Genomic DNA, 21,165 nt, shown 5'->3' on the forward strand with positions numbered 1-21,165 from the left:
GGTCACATTCGCAGTCGGCACTGCCGTTCAATGTCCTGGAAGTCAAAGCGATCCTGTTGGCTCTCAAAACTCCCGAACTCAGCTCCTACAGAAGCATGTGGTGGTGCACACAGACAATGTGTCAACCATGTGCTATATAAATCACCAGGGGGGGATCGAGATCAGCAAATCTTCACAGAGTGGCCTTCAGGATACTTCCTGGGCAGAAGCCAATCTAGTGCCATTGAGAGCGGAGCACATTCGGGGCTGCCTGAACACAAGAGCAGATTGGCTCAGCAGGTCCAGGGTCTCCAATGCAGAATGGCAGCTCAAATCGCATGTATTCTGGAAGATAGTGGACAGATTCGGTTTACCAGCGGTTGACCTGTTTGCGTCTCCTCTGAACAATCAGCTTCCATCCTTCTACACGAGGTTTCACCATCCCCAGGCGACAGCGGTGGATGCTCTGGTCGCACCGTGGCCGAAGGGTCTTCCGTATGTATTTCCTCCTTTGCCTCTCTTTCAGAGACTGCTTAGGCGCCGCCACGCAGAGGGGAGGGAGACGATCCTGGTGGCTTCGGATTGGCCCAGAAGATCCTGGTACTTGGTTCTGCAAGAACCCTGCATAAGCCCCCCTTCCATCTACCATCAATCCCAGACCTTCTATCACAGGTCCTGGAGGCCAGAAGGTGTGCCAACATAGCAATTTACAATTCCGCATGGAAAGTTTTTGTTAGGTGGTGCAGACGGAAACGCCTAGACCCCGAGTCTCCCCTCCTACCGCCCATTCTAGTCCTTTGCAGGTCAGTTTCTCCCCTGGTCTGCGCAGTGCTACTCTACAGTGCCAGTGGCTGGCTCTTGTGACCGTGGTCCCCGAGGTGCAGGGGGTTCTTGTGACCGTGGTCCTCGAGGTGCAGGGGGTTCCCCTGTCTAGGCATCCAGACACTCTGCGGTTTATCAAGGGTGTCCAGCAGTCACAGCCTCCAGTGGCCCATCGCTTCCCTCGGGGAAGTTACATGCGATCCTGGATGCCTTGACTAGATCTCCTTTTGAGCCGGTCCAGTCAATTCATCTTGTGTGACCCCGTATGAAGCTCATAATTCTGGTTGCCATCACGTCTGCCAGGCGTGTTTCTGAGATTTGGGTCTTGTCTATCAACATCAATTTACGTCAATCTTCCCAGATAGGGTAGTGCTGAAACTTGATCCTTCCCTCAGACCCAAGGGCGTCAGGTCTCCACTTGAGACAGGAGGTCGTCCTACCAAATTCCTGCCCCAGACCGTCACATCCAAGGGAGCGAATGTGGCATCTCCTAGATGTGCGCCGATCTCTTTGTACAGAGGAAATTAGGAAGACAGAGTCCCTTTCACTAATGTGGTTCCCCCCAGGATAGGTGAGCCAATGTCCTCGGCAGCTGTTAGTTCCAACAACAAAGCATGCATCATCTAGGCACATAACGCTAGCAATCTTCCGTTGCCTGTTGGGATCACAGCTCACTGCACTAGGAGCGCTGCGGCTAACGTAGCATTGTACAAACAGGTGTCCTTGGAGCAGATATGTAGGGACGCCACATGGGCTCCCCCCTCTTCGTTCGTGAGGCACTACGGACTAGCCTCCAGGGATGCAGTTCAGGCCTCCTTCAGCGGGAGGATCCTGGAGCACATTGTTGGAGATTAACAGAACCCACCCTACAGGGTAACTGCTTTGGGAGTACCCAGCAAGACGGTCTCCACCATCCAGTAGAACGACTCATTGGATACTCACCGTGAAGGGGTCTTCTACTGTACATTGAAGACCGTCTTGACCCTCCCTTTGTTTCATTTCTCTCTGGAAATGTGCTCCAAACTTGTTTTTGTTTTTGCCTTGTTCTGTTAGAGGAACCTATCTTATGTGCTGAGGCTTTGGTCCCTTCCAGTGTTTACTTTAGCTTCTGACTAGTTCAGGCAGTTTATAGTTTGGTTGCATTGCTGTTGTTTGTTCCTTTTGTTGTGAGTCTGCTCGGCTGGTCAAGATACTGGGGCATAAGGCAGCGGCAACCTGGCTACAGGAAGTGACCAAAGCATCTTTCCTGCCTCTCTGACTGAAGGTGGAGAATAACCCAGCAAGACGGTCAGTAGAAGACCCCTTCACAGTGAGTATCCAATGGGTCTTTCTCATCCAACCATGAAGTTAAAGAGGGTCAGGGATTGCAACATCTTAGGCAGGAGAAGGAAAGCACTCCCCAGATGCATGACTAGTACTAAGTGGCTTGTCTCACTAGTGACTAGTCTCACTCGTGACTAGTACTAGTGGCTTGTCTCACTAGTGACTAGTCTCACTAGTGACTAGTACTAATCTGGCTTGTCTCATCCATTGTCGTAGCTCTGTTTTATTTACTGATCTCTTATCAATTGATGTATAAAAATAGGTGGTGATAGGAGGACTCAAGAAAATAAAGCTGAAGTTCAGATTATTTCGGCTTGGATCTGGCATCACATTTCCATTCACAGAAGGGATTTGCCTCCCAGTGCAGCCCAGAATGTTGCTCTTGAGGGACAGGAAATCTCAGGAGGGGTGGGGGAAGAGGAAGAGAACTGTAGGTCTGCAGTAGAAAGGGGAAATCTTTGGAAGCTCTCTCTCAGTTATGAAAATCCTTTTTGGGATGCAACTCTTGACCCATTTCCTTGTACTTTATCACTGGGCAAACATGAGCTTGAGTGCAAAAAAATGTTGGCCGTCTGTCTGTATCAGGTCAAAGGCCATGATGATGAGTGTGGCCATAACATTTTTATAAGAACAGAGATTGCTTATACCCTTCTTGCTTATGGGGCTGGGTGGGGTGAGATATAGTAATGGCCCTCAAATTAAGCGTCTGAGTTGCCAATTATCTGATCTTCTTGGGCCATTCATTTTTGTGACTACAAGTTTAGCTTCAGTTTTTTTGACTAGGTTGGAATGTGGCAACATGCTTACATCCTTGCTCTCCTTTTTGCCTTTAAGGGCTGCTAGCCTTTTAAAGACTGGCAAAGGCTCTTACAATGGTAAGCAACTAGTTGAGCTCTTGGATGTGCTATCTGACAAGGAAACAGTAGGACTGAGTTGTTGCTGGAGGAGGAGCTGAGAGCATGCAGAAATGTCCAGGTTCAGTCCCTTGCATTTCCAATTGAAGGATATCAGGTAATGAATGTTAGACAAGACCCTTCCATGCTTGAGACCCTGGTGAGCCACTAGCGGTTAGAGGCTGACAGTACTGTACCAGTTGTCTGATTTGGTGGAACAGGCAAAGTGAGGCAGAATGCAGAGACAGCAGTCCTTCCCTAGTCTTTACATTTCCTCCAGCCTTTTCTTGATGAATATGGAAGCAGATAGCCAAAGGTACCACTTCAACTGTACTAGACAGCATGGAGGGTGCTCTGAGAGTGATGTTGAATTGCATCAAGCGGATCTCTGGAGAGGCTGCATACGCATTCGCTAAATAAATAAGTGGCATATCTTCCTCTGTGCCTGGAAAGGATGGATGGAGCAGGAAGTAGAGTAGAGCAGAGGATGAGTAGGTGAATGGAGCAGGTGGTGAAAGATCATCCCCAGCTAATTTGTTTGCTTCATTGATCCAGTTCTGCATTGATATTGTTTTCCCCTTACATTTAAATAGTCAATGTATTTGATGTATGAAGTTTTTTCCTACCGCTTTGTAACATGCAAATAAGGTATAACACATTTCCTGGTTAGTTTATATCAGGGGTCCCCAAACTACGGCCAGGGGGCCAAATGTGGTCCCCTGAAGGCATTTATCCGGCCTGCCAGGCATGGCGGCAATGGCTCCATTCATGTGCAGTGGGGCTCGAGGGAGAGGAGGAACCAGCCCCAACTGCTGTTGATTGCAGTTACATGATGGCACCCCCAAATCTCCATGAATTTTCTGACCCAGAGTTGGAAACCTTACATGTGGCAACGCCTGCTCCGCCCTTCCCTCTCAGCTACTCCATGTGTTGCTCTCAGGCTTTCTGTTCCGCCTCACTCCCATTGGCATCAGCCAGGCTGGCGAATCGCTGGCTGGCTGCTAGGGAGGAAAGAACCCAGGAAGATACCTGATCCTGGGTTAGATGGAATGTTTCATTGGGAAAGTTCTGCTTTTTTTTTTCCAGGGGAAGGTATTCCACAGCCTCCCCAACAATATTTGGAGCCCACCCTGTACTTGACATACTTTGGTCACTGTTCTAAAAATAGACCATGGCAGAAAGGCTGAAAGGTGAAATCAAACATTTTACAATCATTTGTGCATAGGAATTTGTTCATAGTTTTTTTTTTTAGTCCGGCCCTCCAACAGTCTGAGGGACAGTGAACTGGCTCCTACTTTATTCAATTTATTCCTCAATGATTTACCTCATGCTTTGGTGTCTGTGAATGGGCATAGTCCTAAATTACATCTTACCCATGTTCCTTTAATGTTGTATGCAGATGATGCAGTGTTATTGTCCTTGTCCAGAATTGGCCTTAAACGCCTAATGCACAGTTTTGCTAATTATTGCGAAGAGAACAGACTGGAAATTAACTATGCTAAAACTAAAGTTCTCATTTTTGCTAAGAGTTGGAAGCCCATGACCTGGCTAATTAAGGGCCACAAAATTGAGCAGGTCAAATATTTCCGATACCTTGGCATTTACTATAGGTATAATTTGTCATGGTCCTCACAGCGACTAGCAGTAACTACCTCGGCACATACCAACATGACAGCAATATATCGCTTTTTTTATAGTAAAGGCAATCAATACATTCCTGCGGCTTTGAAGGTTTTTGAGACTAGGATTGGCTCCTTGCTACTGTACGGTTCCCCCATTTGGATTTCGGCAATAAATAAATCATTTAATTTATTACATTCCAAATTCCTTCGGAAACTAACTGGGCTCCCTAGATGTGTGCCTTATGCTTCGTTGTGCACTGAGATGGGCCAAACAACTCTAGAAACCTTGGCATGGATAAGGGCCATAAAATATTGGCTGCATATACATTTTCTAGTGGGATCCAATAGCTATATTCCCTCTCTGTTATCAGATCACTTTATTTCAGAATGATATACTTTGATCTTTAGAAAGGTTGAAGCCATTGGTTTCCCCTTGGAATCACTCCTTATGCTCACAAAGGTGGAAGCCTTCAGACTAGTTAAGAATAGGCTCTTGGATCTTGATTTTCATAATTTGACTTGTGCTGCCAAGACAACCTGTTCTCCAACTACATTATTAATCCCATGTGAGCGTGGAATTATGGCAGCATATCTTCGTCTGCTGATAAATCCCACCCAGAGGAGAGCCTTGGCTACTGCAAGATGTAATGTGCTGCCATCAGCTCTGCTGGAGGGAAGATTTAAGAATATGGAACGTTCTAAAAGAGTTTGTTCATGTGATAGGACTACGGTTGAAACACTTGACCATTCTTTGTTTCTATGCCCTAAATACAATAAGATACGCATGAAATACATGAATTCCATTTTCTTGAAATGTTCTCAGTGGCATGAGTGTTATAAGATACCCAATCTCCTGAACAGCTCTGATGTGCTCTTTTGTGAAACTGTTGCAAATTTTATACTGGAGATTAGTAATTTTAGCACTTTTAACTGTATTTCTTAACCTTGTTTTGTTTTAAAACTTTGTCCCGTTTTATATGCCAATAAAGGCTTGTGTTGTGTTGTTGTGGGACAGTGAACTGGCCCCCTGTTTAAAAAGTTTGGGGACCCCTGGTCTATATTAAGGAAAATTTCTTTTTTAAAAAGCCCTGTCCTCTTCCTCCCAAATGTATTGCTTTTTGTCTAAAATAGGCAACTTATTTGGAAAGAATCAAGTGACACAAAGGGACCTGTATGGTGTGTAAGATTGTTTGACTTGAATATAAATACAATTTGTATGACTATGGTGGATCAGAAGCTTTTGCTAAGGCATGGTTGATACAGCATGTTGAATCCTGTCATTGTTCGTCAAAATGTATCCAGTTTTCTTTTGCATTATAAATGTGTTATATTTACCATTTGATAAGTATTACAACTTCCTAATTTTGTTTGCCAGCACCAGATATTGGGTTCCAGATATTGGGTTTTATACTAGGCCATGTAATGCTTCAGATTCTTAGCTCACATCACATTTTTGTGAGTTCAGACAGCTAGATCAGGGTCTCTGACATGGTGCCCTTGGATGCTGCAGTATCTGCCAATACCTGTCATGATGCCCACCAAGTGTGTTAAGAAAATGGGTGGGGCTCCTGACCAGCAGGACTTCTGATTGGCCACTGAAGATCTGATTGGGTGTGCCAATTAAAATAACATTGTTTCAGTAGCAACTGCCACCACTGTGTGTTTTTTATTCTTTCTCATCCCTCTTTCCCATTGAATGTTTAGTTATCCCTCTTCTTCCTGGCCCTTGAGCTTCCTCTGTGTGCAGGTCTCTACCTCCCATGGCGGCATTTTGTTCCTGTGCCTTCTACTCTGTGTCAGAATTCCAAGGGTGCCCATGGGCTCAAAAAAGCTGATGGCTTCTGAATTAGTTATTAGTATCCATGGTATGCAGGGTATCTCTGTAGCAAAACAGTTGCATACTATGATTTATGGTCACAATGTAAAGTCTCCTTCAGCTTCCTTGTTTGACATTGATGGTCGTCTGGACCCTTGGGACAGTGATTCTCAAAATGTAGGGCAGGTCTGAAAGGTGGGGGTCCGTAATTCAAATGTGGGTCAGGATTCTTAAGATATGAAACCTTTCTCCACCAACCAAGACATGAATTGAACACTCGTAGCTGTGTATCCTACCAATTTTGTTACTCAAACTTTCCTGATTCCCTTCCTCATTATTTCCTCAGTCCCATATGCCTGTTATCCATGTGGGTCCCTTGATCCCAGCATAACTTTTTCAGTAGTGAAAAAGGCCCTTTCTTCTCTCTTTCATCAGCATACTTCTCTAATGGTTTATCAGGCCCCTTATAGTTATGTGCTTTGCTTCATGGGATGTTTAATTTAAGTAATATGTTGATCGTGTTGGACCATGTGTGGACTGGGCCTGTCCAGGAATGTGTGTAACTAAAAGGTTATAGATTAACTAGGCTTTAACTTGTTTACAAGTTACATATTTGGCACTATAAACAAGACAGCTTTTGTGTTGCATTGAGTACCACAACAGCTTATGTATTTTGTAGATTCTATTCTAGTCTTCTGAAGTAAAAACTCATGTAATGATTTACCCCAAAAATGGAATTGTGTTTAAAAGTATATTTATTCCTTATAGAAGCCATTGTTAACACTGCCGACATAAAACAGGCTGGTTGGAGATAGCATTAAGGGCTAGAACAGATGTGTACTTGTTCATTCCATTTAGGAAATAAATTAACGAGAATGAAAACAAACAAATTTACACTCACATAGACAGGTATCAGTAGCAAGGCAGCAGATTCCACTTCAGAATACAAATCATAACATCTAGCTTTGAATGGTGTGCGTTAATAAGTTGTTGGATGCTATGAACTATGAAGTGATCTAACGGGCATATTTGTGATTTCAGGCATGGAATCCCATGTACAGCCTTTTCCATTATTTAATTTTTGCTGTAGTGTATATGTTTAAATTAAATGTTACTTTGGATTGATCTCTGTGCTGTAAAATTCCATTACTGTCCCTGTAATGGATAATAAAATTATCACAGAATGTAACCTTCTACCTTCTCCTGTTCTCTGCATCTCTGTGCTGCTCACAGAAAGCTACTGGTAAGATTGGGCCTCTTTGGAACAGCATGGGATGCATTGTGAAAGACTTGAGTCTGTTAAAATCTCTCTTTCCATAACAACCTCCTACTCACTGAAGGAGACCCGTGGTTCCAACTCACAGTGCCCAAAACCTTTGCGGAAGAAAATCTGTCTCTTTACAGGATAAACTAATTTAACAGCAGGAAATCTTAACGCGAAAGAAGAAAATTAGCTTGATCGGAGAAGAAACTTTTGGATTACATCAAAGTAAAATAGGTTTTTTGAGTTATTGAATGTAGGACATTTGTAAATCGGGAACAAGTGTAGACTTGCAGTCTTCTTGCAAACAAATTCTATTAATGCATTTTCTTAAAACTGAAGATGAAATTGTAGAAGGACCACACAACTGACTTGTATCCTTTGTGTTTAAGGATGGCAAATACCTAAAGAGTGGAGTGTTTCTATAGGCAGAGTTTCTTTTAAACTTGCAGACTGTGGAGGCTCAAATTCCAGAAGCATTACATGGGCAGTTTTAATGAATTCGCGTCTGGTTTTCCTGCAGCTGATGTGACAGGCAGCTTTATAAGCTGCTTCCCATCGATCCCTACTTTTCAGCTCTTTTGTGTCGTCTGCTTGGAGAAAATGGTGAAGAGCTTGGTTTCTACAGTAACTGTTGCATGCAGTCAGACTTTTTCCAGTGTTCCTTTTACTCTGTGCAGGAATGTGTTTGGTTTGTTTAGGCTGTCTTCTGTATTCGTTGTGGAGGTTTAATTTTTACAGGGCTTAATGCTGCAAAGCGTGATGGAATTTATACTACTTAGTGCATTGTGTTTCCCAGAATGGGCTACAGCTGATGATAGTCACTGTTGCAACTTATTCTTATTTTGCTAGTAGAAAAATTAAGCTAAAGTGATGGGAGAGCACATCACATAAGTATATAAAAGAAAAAGTGTGAGAACAAAATTTGTAACGATTAGGGAAGAACTAGTGGCTGTTTTGTTTTCAGAAGAGACTGAAGGTTCATCTAACTCAACATTCTGCTTCTAGCAGCAGTCAGTCAGGTTCCTCGGGTATGCTCACAAATAGGTCATGAAGACAGCAACCCTGTCTTGTTGTCAGTCCCTGGGATTCACATGTATATTGCCCTTGAATCTGGAAAATCTGTTTAGGTATAATTCCCTCTACTGAAGTTGGTGACCCAAGTAATTATCAAGGCAACAGAATTGAATCATAAGTAAAGAGGAGGTAGAACGCAGAAAAATACTTTCCCCCTTCCCTATAAAATATGGGGACCTCTTCCTCCCCTGACAGAATGAGCATGCAGTCTGTCTCATGCTATCATGGAACCTTGGCAGCATGAAAGAAGCTCAAGTGCACACCCTATTGACCGTAGTTAGCTTAGGGGAAAGGGGTAGGGAGATTTGAAGAGCCCACTATTTATCTGCCCTTCCAGGCCAGTAAGAGTTTTGTAGGCATATTCTGAATGACACTGCAAAGCTGAGGACTGGTATTCTTGGAAGCTCCAAAGTCCTGTTCTTACTGCTTTGGAATCTTTAAGGAAACTTTCCTATTGGTAAGGAACAAACTGTTTTGTTTACCTGTTGTCCCCCTCTGAAGGAAAATGTTATTTTCAGACTACAAAACTTAATATCCAAACTCTCAGGGACACTGCTTTCTCAAAGCTGTAATATTTGCAGTCTTAAGAGAAGCTTCCCAGTAAATGGTTTACTCTTCACCTCTCCTTTGAACCTTTATAGAAGTATTATGGGGAAAATTCCCTGTAGGGCTTCAAACAGGTTTTCTGGGGCTTGACAGCAAAAGCTTCCTTTAAATATACTGGTAATGAACAATGCAGAGCTATAGGGGTGTTCCTCATTTGTCCCCCTGATATCAAGACTAGAGAGCAACATTCCTGTTGGACATTTCTTAGCTTTGGGGCTATGGAGTGCAGCTTTCTGTTTCAAGGCTTCAGTAACAACAAGCAGTTTTCCTAAGGCGGGAAACTCACACTTCAGTCCTCCATTCACTTAAATGGGAAGAAACCCCATTGAACAGTGGGACTTCTCAGTTAATCCTTGGTTGGATATCAGAATTAGCACTAGAGGGAAATTCCACTGTAGAGGTGGGGAACCTTTTCCACCCAATGCAGCCAGACATTGGTTTGCTTTCAGAAGCTTCAGTAACAGCAAACTGCCTTAAAAAACCAGGAAGTTTAGAACTGCATCACCTATTGTCTGTCACCATAATCCATAACAGTGAAGTCCATACTTTATTTTGGTATTGTGTGAAGAAACGTTTCCTTTAGTCCATCTTGAATGTACTGCCCATCAGTTTATTGGGTGATCTTGAGCTGTCTCTCTTCTTTTCCTCTCTAGAAAGTTCCTATGTTGTAGCCTTTTTTTTGTAAGGAAGGTGATCCCATCTCATGATCATTTTGGCTGCCATTTCCTGTAAACTCTGAAATAACTTTTGAAAATAGTCTTATGAATATGTATGTATGTATTTATTTGTATACAAGAGCATTAATTTAATTGTTAAGGTAGAATTGCAAAGTTTACTTCTTTAGATAGTGTAAATGTTGCAAAGTGGCAGGAATTAAAGATTTGTCTTTTCTGATCCTTAAGCTGTTGATCAGTCTTCTTGCCGCAGATGCTGTATTTGGTGGTTGGATATAGCTAAACTGGTTATTTCGTGATAAATTGTTTAGATTGGAGTGAGTTTTTGAGAGTGATGTAATCTTCAAAAAGTGGTATCTGTAATTCTTTAGATTTTAATGTCAAGAATATTGAATTCTATACAGATTGTTTTATGTACATGGCACCAATGTTTCCAACTCACTCAGACATAGCCCATTGTGGAGCTATGTCATTGCTATGGTAGTGTGCTGATTCTTGTCTTGGTGTCCTTTCATATCTACCTAATAGTTATTTTTATCATAAATGTAAACTGTCATATGCATCGTGACAATTTTAGATCATGTTTAAAATATGGCTTCCTTCTATGATAAAGCATTGTGTATGAAATTATGAAAATATTATTGCGCACCCTTCAAGTTAATATGTGCATTTTTTTTCAGATGTACTTTCAGGTTTCCCAGCACAAACATCAAGATAACATTTACAGCTTTATCCAATGAAAAAAGAGAAAAACAGGAGTCCCCGCAATCCCCAGTGAAACCTGTGCAACCCCAGATCTCTCCCCTAACAATAAACATTCCAGACAACATGGCTCACCTGATCAGCCCTCTACCTTCTCCCACAGGAACCATCAGGTATTTAGACTGTAATTCTGCATATGTTATTAATTTAGCACTGTCAGATTTCATCTGAAATTGCTTCATTTGTGGCTCAGCTCTTCCTGAGGGTAAATTACAGCCTTGCATGTTCTCAGTGGCTACCTAATCATGCTAGAGTTTAGCCTTAAATTTACAATACTAGGATTGTTCAGGGGCAAACCAGATTAGTTGACTATAAGCTTATTAGTGGAGCAACTCTCTTAAGTGCAAAAGGGGCGTTTGGTCAAGGAATATTGATCTTCCCCATAACCACCAAAAACCTATCCAGATCCCATCTCCCATCCAATTGTTTTTTCTCAGACAGCCTCAATTCTTGTATGAAAGTTGGCGTGAGAGACAAATAATTTTTAGAGGTAGCAAAGAAGTAAATGCTAGATGAGTTAGTGGGCTTAATACTTCCTATGAAGGTTCCTCTCTGCTTCAGAAATTGAATGTCCTCTCTAATGCATTATAACTGGGACAAACTTGCAGCTAAAGGGATGGATCTTGTACAGTTTTATCTGGTTTGACTCTCATCATGCAGGTGTGTGAATAATGCAAGACAAACTCTAGGTGAGCCAATTTGCTAGGATGGGCATGTTGGAATAAGTTTAGGAATAATTCGATTTGTTGAGTCCTTTCCCGCCCACCCCATTTGGAACACCTGTGAAGGTGGGGCCTGGCAGCTATATAACACTGCAGCAGCAGCCCAAGGCAATGACATTGGGCAGCGGCCCAAAGGTGGCGGCACAAGGGCCTTCCTGTTGTGGACCTGTTTGGGGATTGGTTGGGGGATGGACTTTTTTTTTAGGAAACAGATCCGGGGGGCGGGGGGGCGTTAAATGGGACTGGAACTCCAATGGAGCAGGGCTAAAACACCTGCTCCAAGCAATACAACCTGAACCTGCCACCATAGTTTATTATAGCTCCCTAGTAGTAGTTAGTGTGCTAGTCTTGTTAAGATAGAATCATAAAGTTGGAAGAGACCTCAAGAGCCATCAAGTCCAACCCCTGAGGCATAGCATCTAAACAGCAAGATGTCATAGTGGTGCTGCCACTGCATCGGTCAGTACTGTGTGCCGTTCTTGAGGTCTCACTGTGAAAAAGTTGTGGTCAGAATGGAGCATGTGCAGAGGACCCTGGAGACCACGCCCTGCAAAGAAAGGCTTGAGGGACTTGGGAATATTCAGTCTGGAGAAAGGGAGGTTGAGGGGGGAATGAATGCTCTCTTTAAATATTTGAAAAGCTGTAACTTAGAGGAGGTCAGGGAGCTGTTGCAGTTGGCAGCAGAGGATAGGAGTTATAATAATGGGTTTAAATTGTGGCAGAAAGGTATAGGCTTGATGTTAGGGAAATATTTACAGTAAGAGTTGTTCGATGGTGAAATTAGCTGCCTATGATTGTGGTGAGCTTCCCCTCACTGGCAGTCTTCAAGCAGTGGCTGGGCGAACATTTCTCAGGGATGCTTTAGGCTAGGGGTCTGCAACCTGTGGCTCTCCAGATGTTCATGGACTACAATTCCCATCAGCCCCTGCCACGAACATCTGGAGAGCCACAGGTTGCAGACCCCTGCTTTAGGCTGATCTTGCATTGAGCAGGGGCTTGGACTAGATGACCTGTATGGCTACTTCCAATTTTATGATTCTGTGGTGATAGTTCTGACAGGAAATCACATGTGCTACTTAAGATCACTAGTGAGCCTTATGAATCACACCTGCATCTAGACTGGGGGAAACAAAACATGATAATGCATTGCTTCAAGTATTGGGATTTGCGCAACTTCTTATGACGTGCTTTATGTACAGGATTTGGAAAGCAGCTTCTCTGTTAATGAATCTTAACCTAAAACACTTTGAGGCACAGTTATGAGTTTTAATTTTTTAAAATGTATCGGTGTCCTGAAACGGAAGTTGCCCAGGGGGAATATTACTGTGTTTATTGACAAGCCATTTAAATTGACAGGTTTGCTTGTTACAGTTCATTGAAATAACTTTTGCTCCATATAAAATCTGCTGGATAGCAATTTCAAAATAACTGAGGTGGCTAGGGGGCCAGAATAGTCTTGCTCAAGATCTAATTGCCTCCTATTAATATAGCTACATTTAAAAGAATGTAAAACTGTCGATGAATTGAGGTATGGCTTTGTTGGAAATCATGTGGCTCTTGCAGTTTAGTAGGAAAAAATTGATGTTTAAACCCATAGATTGAAACTTTTGCAGAAGAAATAAAAGGGTTGTAACGTTTCATTAATTTTATTACAATTGTCACCCCCAGTGTGGCAACTTCTTTGCAAGGTTATAAAACCGGTAGCAGTTGCTACTTTTTAAAAGGATTAGAGAATGGAGAGTATGATCAAGGGCTATTATTCAGAGGCTACATGTACAGTCTGTGCACAGTCTGTGTACATGTTGGGGTCTTTAAGCTTCCCTCCTTCCTTTTGTAAAGCCATTCCTGTAAAGCCACACCTGAGCACCCTCTATACTGGCACACAGTGTGACGTGAGGAAGGGAAATAAACAGTAGAGTGGTGTTTTCTTTAAGTCACCATTTTGTGCACATTTTATCACCCATTGGAAATTTTAATAAGATAATAAACCTGCAGTATTAATTACTTGGACAGAGTAAAGCATGCCAGGTTTTTGTAGTTTAAAAAATTGCATTGATGATGATACTTGCTATCAAAACAAACATCCTACTATTTTATCAATGTCTCTTCCTACCTGAACAAAAGATAAACAGCATATCCCTAGAGAAGCAATTGTAACCATATACAGCTGTCTCCTGGGAGAATTGAGCAGAACTTCTGCATGTTATTCTGGTAGGCTCATGAACAAAACAGAGGAGGATGTAGAGATGCTGATTTTTTCCTTGAGTTTTTACTTCATGTAAACATTTATATACCACTTTATGCTCCAAAATGGACTCATTGCACTTAATGGTACTGAATTTTTTTCTGTCTGAGCCTTATAACAAATTAATTGTAATTTACTGCTTGTTTGTAAGTCAGGCTTTTATAATATTCCTTGAAGCCATTTTCTCTAATTGTGGATGGAAGTTTTATTGAATCTTTTTAACCTAACATAATTTATTTTGGTTGATCAAAAGAGTGTCCCTTATCATTGGGTAATATATTTTTTAGATTAACAGGTATTTAAAATAAGTACTTCAGAACTGTAGAATACAGCTATCAGCGTTAAAGAGGCATTCCCTGCTCCTCTAGTGCAGGATGTTTATTTTAAGATGGTGTCTTCTGCAGCATATTATCAAAGAGAGTTTGTTCTTTTAAAACTATTGTTTTTGTTGTATAGTTTTTAAGATTAAAACTCATACCAAAAATTCCTCTAATAGGGTGACAGCCTTATCAAACACACCTTTTTTTGGTTGAAAATTATACAGAAAATGAAGCAATAGTTGTCTACTCATTACATGCACAAAAGTGAGTTTATTATTAAATCAGAAAAAGTGTCACAAACCCCTTAAGGTTAATAGCAGTGTTTTGAGAGCTTCATGCTTATTATCTAGCAGTTTGACTTGGTAAATAACTTCCATAATTTTTCCCTTTTATAAAGTTGTTGGTTGCTTTATCAGTAGTACATTCAACATTATGAATTGTTTCAGATCGGTGACTTTGAACAGAAAACTTAAATTGGTAATTTTGATAGGTATCAGATTTAAGTACAGAAATAGGTTAGTGATTAAGAGCTGCATCCAAAGATGTCTTACACCCACAGAAGAGTACAGCACAATTTTTGGCATTTCCCTTTCACTGTAGAAGTTTCAACCCCAGTTAGCACATTGAGTTACAAGGGTGGGTGGGTGGGGCGGGGCGGGACCATGAGTGCTTTTCTCATGGTCCCTTGAATCCAGCTCATGCTGTGGACAGGTAACAATCAATGGCTGATTCCACATGGGCCAAAAACAGCAGTGTGAAAACTGTGTGAAAATGGTGTAAAAGGGTTTAAAACAGTGTAAAAGGATTTATACTGTTTTCACACCGTTTTCACACTGCTGTTTTTGGCCCATGCGGAATCAGCCAATATCATCATGGAGAATAGCTGTGCTTGATATTCAGGCTTATTACTATGCCTTGCATCCTACCTGGGGAATTTGTAACAACCAAACCCAGCCCTATTGAGAATGCCACAGCAACAGCCCCCATACCTGGTAGGAACCCTCTTTTCCCCCTGAGACACAGAGCCATCCTAAGCAGCAGACGGGCAAGCACAGCAGCTGCCTGAAATCTATAGCAGAACTGGCTCCAAACAACTTAGAGCAGCCTAAGGGAAAATAATGACACCATCTGACTACACTGGCTATCAGAGAAACCTAGCAGTGGCCAGAGGCATCAGTGGAAATGGAAAGGGGTATGGAGGCTGAGGAGCTTGCCCTCTAGGTGATGACAGTTAACTGAGGGTTCTGGTTTAATTATATGTGCCACATAATGAAGTTTTTATATATAAACATCTTGCGTGAAGTTAAATTGATTAATAGTTAATTCTTCGTATCCTGACCCAGTGTGTGATTGATAAGTAACAGGATACAAACTTCAGCCATTCATTCTTTTCATTTACAAACTTATCAGCATCTTACCATTTGTTTGGCCTCAACTCCATTTTAGCAGTGTTTGTCTTAATTCAGTCTGTAGTATAAAAACATCTTCTATTCCTGTTACTTGGATAACTTGCCTTTTTGAAATAGATTTTCAGATTTTTCCTTCAAAGTAGTTTCAGTCAGTGGCAGACTATTTTATTTAGTATTAACCTTTGCCACCTTTTCAGAGTCCTGCTTGAGATGGCTTACAATTAAAATTATGTCACAATATTAAAAACAAGCCACTGGACATAAACGGCTTAAGAACTATTGAAAAACAGAACAGGAGCTGATAAGATAAAATCCCTAATTGAGAGCCTGGTAAAAAGATGTGTTTTGGTGTGGTGCCTAAAAGAAATAAAAGTAGGTGCCAGGTAATCCACAAGAAACCTGAGGTGTCAACACAGACAGTGCCCTGTCTGTATTTGCCACCTGACTTGCCTCTGAAAGCAGGGGCACAGAGAACAGGGCTTGAGAGGCAACTCTTCACAGGCAGGCTTGATAATATGAGAGGAGATGGGCCTTTGGGTACCTTGTCTCCAAACTGTATAGGGTTCTCAGGTCAGATTCAGCCCTTTGAATTATGCCAGGAAACAGACAAGTAGTTTGTGCAAAGCGTTCAGCACATGGGTCATATAGTATAATCCACAGGTTTGCTAATTACTGTTTTTTTGGAAGGAGGGGTACATCCAAGTGAGAAGCTATTTCTGTAACTATTATGAATCATAACACTGAATGATTTTGATCTACAACAGTTACACTGGAAGTTGTTACAGATCTTTTAATTGTAAGCAGTTTTGTTGGGGGGAGGTTGGTGTAACATGGACTGTTAGATGTACAATGTGATGGTGATACATAACTGTAATAGAATAGCAAGCTTCTCTCTTTCTGTTCCACAGTGCTGCAAATTCCTGCCCATCTAGCCCCCGTGGTGCAGGTTCTTCAGGGTACAAAATGGGTCGTGTAATACCATCTGACCTTCATCTAATGGCTGACAATTCACAGTCAGAAAATGACAAAGAAGCATCAGGGGGAGATAGCCCAAAGGTAAAAAGTTTGATTAGAATCCTGGCTGTGCAAACAAGTATGTGATTTAGCCAATATTATGCTAATGGAAATTTCTGAGTTGGAAAAAATAAATAAAAATAATGCTCCTGGGTTTGGCTCAGCAGGAATGGAAAATGGTTGATATTTTTTAAAAGTGTTATGATGCTCAATTGATGTTATAGAAAACATATGCAAATAATGTAATCTCTCTTTTTTTGTAGGATGACTCAAAGCCCCCTTATTCCTATGCACAACTAATAGTACAAGCAATTACAATGGCACCTGATAAGCAACTCACACTAAATGGAATTTATACGCACATAACTAAAAACTATCCTTACTACAGGACAGCAGACAAGGGCTGGCAGGTAAAAGTCGTATTGTTTTAAACAAAGGGTCAAAAGAAGTTTTGTAGCAGGATACTTAAACAGGTATCTTCTCCCCTAGTAATGGTTATATTGAACTTGTACAATAGTCTTTAGATAGACTACAGTCAAATATTACTGTTACAGTATTTTCTCTGTAGAACTAATTTTGTTCCCTGGAGTCTTTCTACTAAGCAAATGTTACTCTTCACAGCCCTGGTGATTTCACAAAAAAATGACCTGTATAGCTTGTACAAACCGCAGTGGTAGTGGCAAACCACGGAGGAAGAAGGATAAATAGGAAGTAATAAAATGCTAAATATCTAGTAGATAATAAATTACGTTCACAGTGAAGATTAAACATTGTCTGCATTGTGTAACAGAGGTAAAGAACTCTGTGCTAATTTCTATCTGAACAGTTTTGTTCCTCGTACAGTATAGCCAGTTGAATAGATTATTTCATCTTAATGTAGCCTGGCAACTACTGGGATATTTCAGAAATTGGACTTTCCAGCACAGATTGGAGTGATGCAAGGAGTAGGGTAGGGGGTAAAAAATGGGGCATTTCTGTCAGGAAGTAAAAAACTGAGGAAAAGAACATTTCAGTGAATAATCCCTCACTACCAAAGCCCATGACTAATCTTCCATGCTGTTTTTAAACTTGTTGCAGATATTGTCTGTATTTTCAAGGTTTTTTCCCATATAATTACACTGAGTGTTAAGTTAGTAGAATTCCCCTTTTGATTTTTGGTTCTGGAAAAATTACAAAGGCAGTGCTATATCTGTGCCAGGACTGTAGTATGAAGTAAGCTTGAACAGTAAAGTAGGACAATACCATGGGGGCTTTGAAGGTATAGATATGTTTAGTGAAGAGACAGCTGTGCTAAGGGAGGGAGTTGAGGAGAAGGTTTAATGGTGGTGAAGACACTGAGCAAGGTGAGTGCCTTTCTGTCACTTAAAACTGGGTGAACAAAACAAAAGTGGCCTAGAGACAATTGGAGCATAGAAAGAAATGAAACCCAAAAGTGTATTTAGGTGCAGAAATGTTGAGACATGAGAGCAAAGTGTGTTTACGGGTTCAGATTTTGAGTCAGATTTTGTATATTTAACCTCCCCACCACACCTTCCAAATACTGTGTGATCTACAATGGCTTTTATGGCAGAAACTAACTGGAGTCTAGTCTCAAAAGAGATAATTTCATATTGGTGCTGAAAACAGTGATAATTTCTGCATTATCTCTTATATCCCATAGAATTCAATACGTCACAATCTGTCTCTGAATCGTTATTTCATCAAAGTACCCCGTTCCCAGGAAGAACCAGGAAAAGGCTCCTTTTGGAGGATAGACCCAGCCTCCGAGAGCAAATTGATAGAGCAGGCTTTTAGAAAAAGGCGGCCAAGGGGTGTACCTTGTTTTAGAACCCCACTGGGACCTCTGTCTTCTAGGTAAGGAAACAAAATGGAGGACTACGCTGTTAGGCACTTTGGCTTAAGTGTATGCAAATTTTTCTGGATGTGGAATAAGCACAAAACTTTTAAAACTATTAGCAGTATTGGTAAAGTATGGTTTGTTGTGATGATGAAGGCAGCTTTCCAAATCAAGGAAGTACTGAGTATAACAGGCTTGCATTAAAGAGCATTAAAATTTCCTTTTGAGGCAAGTTGCATTTTTACTTCATGCTTAGAATCTGATTGTCATATTATAGGACATAAAATCTTTTCCCAAGTGAGATTTGCTAGTAATGGTGCTTTTCTAGTTGTAGTCCCTTTGAAGAAGGGATGCACTGCATTCCTTAATTATTTATTAAAACATTTATATCCTGCCTTTCCTTTTACTTCAATGCAATTTAAAATAATAAAACATCCCCACTAACCCCAAGGTTGAAATAACAATCACGAAATCTCTCTTCCCCACTTTTAAAGATGGCTCCTGTTCAGACCCTTTCTAATGTCCCGGCAGACAAGCAGGCCTTGAAGACCGGCAGGCCTTGCAGTGCTTTTTAAATATCTCCCTCTTGAGGGAACCCATTCCATGCAGCCAGAGCCACGATGGAACAGGCCGGGGCTGTTGTATAGGCAACAGATGGCTTCCTGATGACTGTAGTTGGTGCACAGGGACATATGGAAGGAGATGGTGCTTCAAATATGGACTCTCCAAGAAGGTTGTGCAGAAGGGGAGGGCATGGCATGGCTCACTCTCAAGTCACAAACTGGTCAGTTATTTTGCACTGTACTACTCCTCCACAGTTTCTGCTAAGGAGTTTTGTACACATACTTGTCCCCTTTGCCCTGATTTTGTCATTGGCAGAAAGTGAGTGCAGCACACAACTCCAGACACTTTGGGCTGCGTTTCTGTTTCCATTTCCATTTTGTCTTTTTGCATAACTTGAGATATTTCTTGAGTTTTCAGGGGGTATATTTTCTGCATGTACTTATGGATCTAATGAACCAGCTTCAGGACTGGGATGAGTGACTGGAAGCAGAGGGGGAATAAATGCTTAACCCTTTTCCTTCATGTCATTTCTCCTTATCACTCTTCCTTTGCCCTTGTGGGGTCACAATGCCTGTTTTCTCCAAACACATCATTGGAACTAAGTGGGATGGTGGTGATGAATTTGGAGCAGAGAAGCAACAGGCTGAAAAGGGTTATCTATCCTGTTTCCCCTGAACTGCCCTCTTTCTACTCCCAGTCATTCTACTGTGAAACTCCTTTTTCCTCGCCTGTGCATAAGTTCTTGATTTTCCAAAAAGCAAGCATGAATGTTGCAGTTAATGTGCAGTGAAACTCCTGAATAGGTTACATTTTATTTGTGCTTCCTGGTTATGGTTATGCTGGAAAAAGGCTTGAGCTGCAGCAAGCCTTTTTTAAAAGGATTTATTTATTTCTGTTATTTATAGTCCATCTTTCTCACCGGGACTTAAGACGGATTACAAAGAGCTGATTCTTGCATAATTTTTGAGGCAGGTTGCTTTTCTAAACCATTAGTTCTCTCGTAACAATGTCTGTTGTTCTTTGCTTACAGAAGTGCCCCTGCTTCCCCTAACCATTCAGGAGTCTTGTCTGCTCACTCAAGTGGTGTGCAGACCCCAGAAAGTCTGTCGAGGGAAGGGTCTCCTGTTCCAATGGAGCCTGAGCCAAGCACTATCCAGCCAAAGCTAGCAGTGATACAAGAAGCACGATTTGCACAGAGTGCTCCAGGTACAATGTTCATACAGTGCTTTTGTATTTGTAGGATACAGTATTATGTAATGTTCGTTATATATGTTAATGTTATAAAATGCAACATTATATATGTTAATTACATATATCAGCCCATTATCATGGGCTGACCATTTCCTGTTAAGATTGGGATTTGCAGTGTTAATCCCCCCTGAGAGGAAGGAGACCCATTGAGTTGGTCCACCCTCGGAGGCCTTTGGAACCTAAGCAGTTCCTGAATGCTCTGAGGGATTTTCAAACTGGCAGGGATGGCATGCCTGTCGAGGCCTTGGTGTCTCTCTGGTATGGTGAGATGAACAGGGCCACCAACATGATCACTCCCAAGAGCCCTCACCTTACCTGTAGAACCCATAAAACTCCATGGTATTGTATGGAGCTCCAGGCTGTGAAACTTGGAAAGTCAATGACTAGAGCACAGGTGGCGTAAATCCCGCTGGGAGGCTGTACTTGGTGGGGCTGTATTGCCCTGGAAGGGACAGGTGCAAAATCTGGACTCTGCTATGATACTCGAAGCTCAGGAGGAGGCAGTGGCCAGAAGTACTTATTTCTAGCTCCAGCTGGTTCGCCAGCTACGGTTCCTTCTGGACAGAGATGATCTGGCTACAATAATCCATCCTCTGGTAACCTCCAAATTGGACTATTGTAATGCCCTTTATGTGGGACTACCCTTGAAGATGGTCCAGAAGGTGCAGATAGAGCAGAACGCAGCAGTAAGACTTCTCACGGGTGCTGCTGGCCAGATGCAAATTACGCCAGTCTTAGAAGAACTGCACTGGCTGCCAGTTCACTACTGAGCCTAATTCAAGGTGTTATCTTTGATTTATAAAGCCCTGAATGGCTTGAGCCCCATGTATCTAAAGAAATTCCTTTTCTCATATTGACCTGCCCTAATGGGGATTTCTAGTGGTACCTTCATCTTCAGTGGTAAAAAAGGTGGAGACCCGAGATAGGATTTGTTGTCTAGAAATTGTAAAGGACCTGTTCTGAAATTC

The 21,165-nt window shown here is 41.8% G+C and overlaps 1 protein-coding gene across 2 annotated transcripts in view; it reads left to right on the plus strand.

The window, feature by feature from the left end:
- The window catches only part of FOXK2 (forkhead box K2), a 45,547-nt gene that overhangs the window by 16,683 nt on the left and 7,699 nt on the right, over nucleotides 1–21,165 (plus strand). For both annotated transcript variants that reach the window (XM_048489730.1, XM_048489729.1), the window contains exons 2-6: nucleotides 10,754–10,948; nucleotides 16,440–16,587; nucleotides 16,809–16,955; nucleotides 18,206–18,399; nucleotides 19,977–20,152. In XM_048489730.1, the coding sequence (XP_048345687.1) occupies nucleotides 10,754–10,948; nucleotides 16,440–16,587; nucleotides 16,809–16,955; nucleotides 18,206–18,399; nucleotides 19,977–20,152 (860 nt within the window). The remainder of the gene's footprint in view (nucleotides 1–10,753; nucleotides 10,949–16,439; nucleotides 16,588–16,808; nucleotides 16,956–18,205; nucleotides 18,400–19,976; nucleotides 20,153–21,165) is intronic.

This window comes from Sphaerodactylus townsendi, linkage group LG03, assembly GCF_021028975.2.
Source record: "Sphaerodactylus townsendi isolate TG3544 linkage group LG03, MPM_Stown_v2.3, whole genome shotgun sequence".
In the NCBI taxonomy this organism is placed as follows: Eukaryota; Metazoa; Chordata; class Lepidosauria; order Squamata; family Sphaerodactylidae; genus Sphaerodactylus; species Sphaerodactylus townsendi.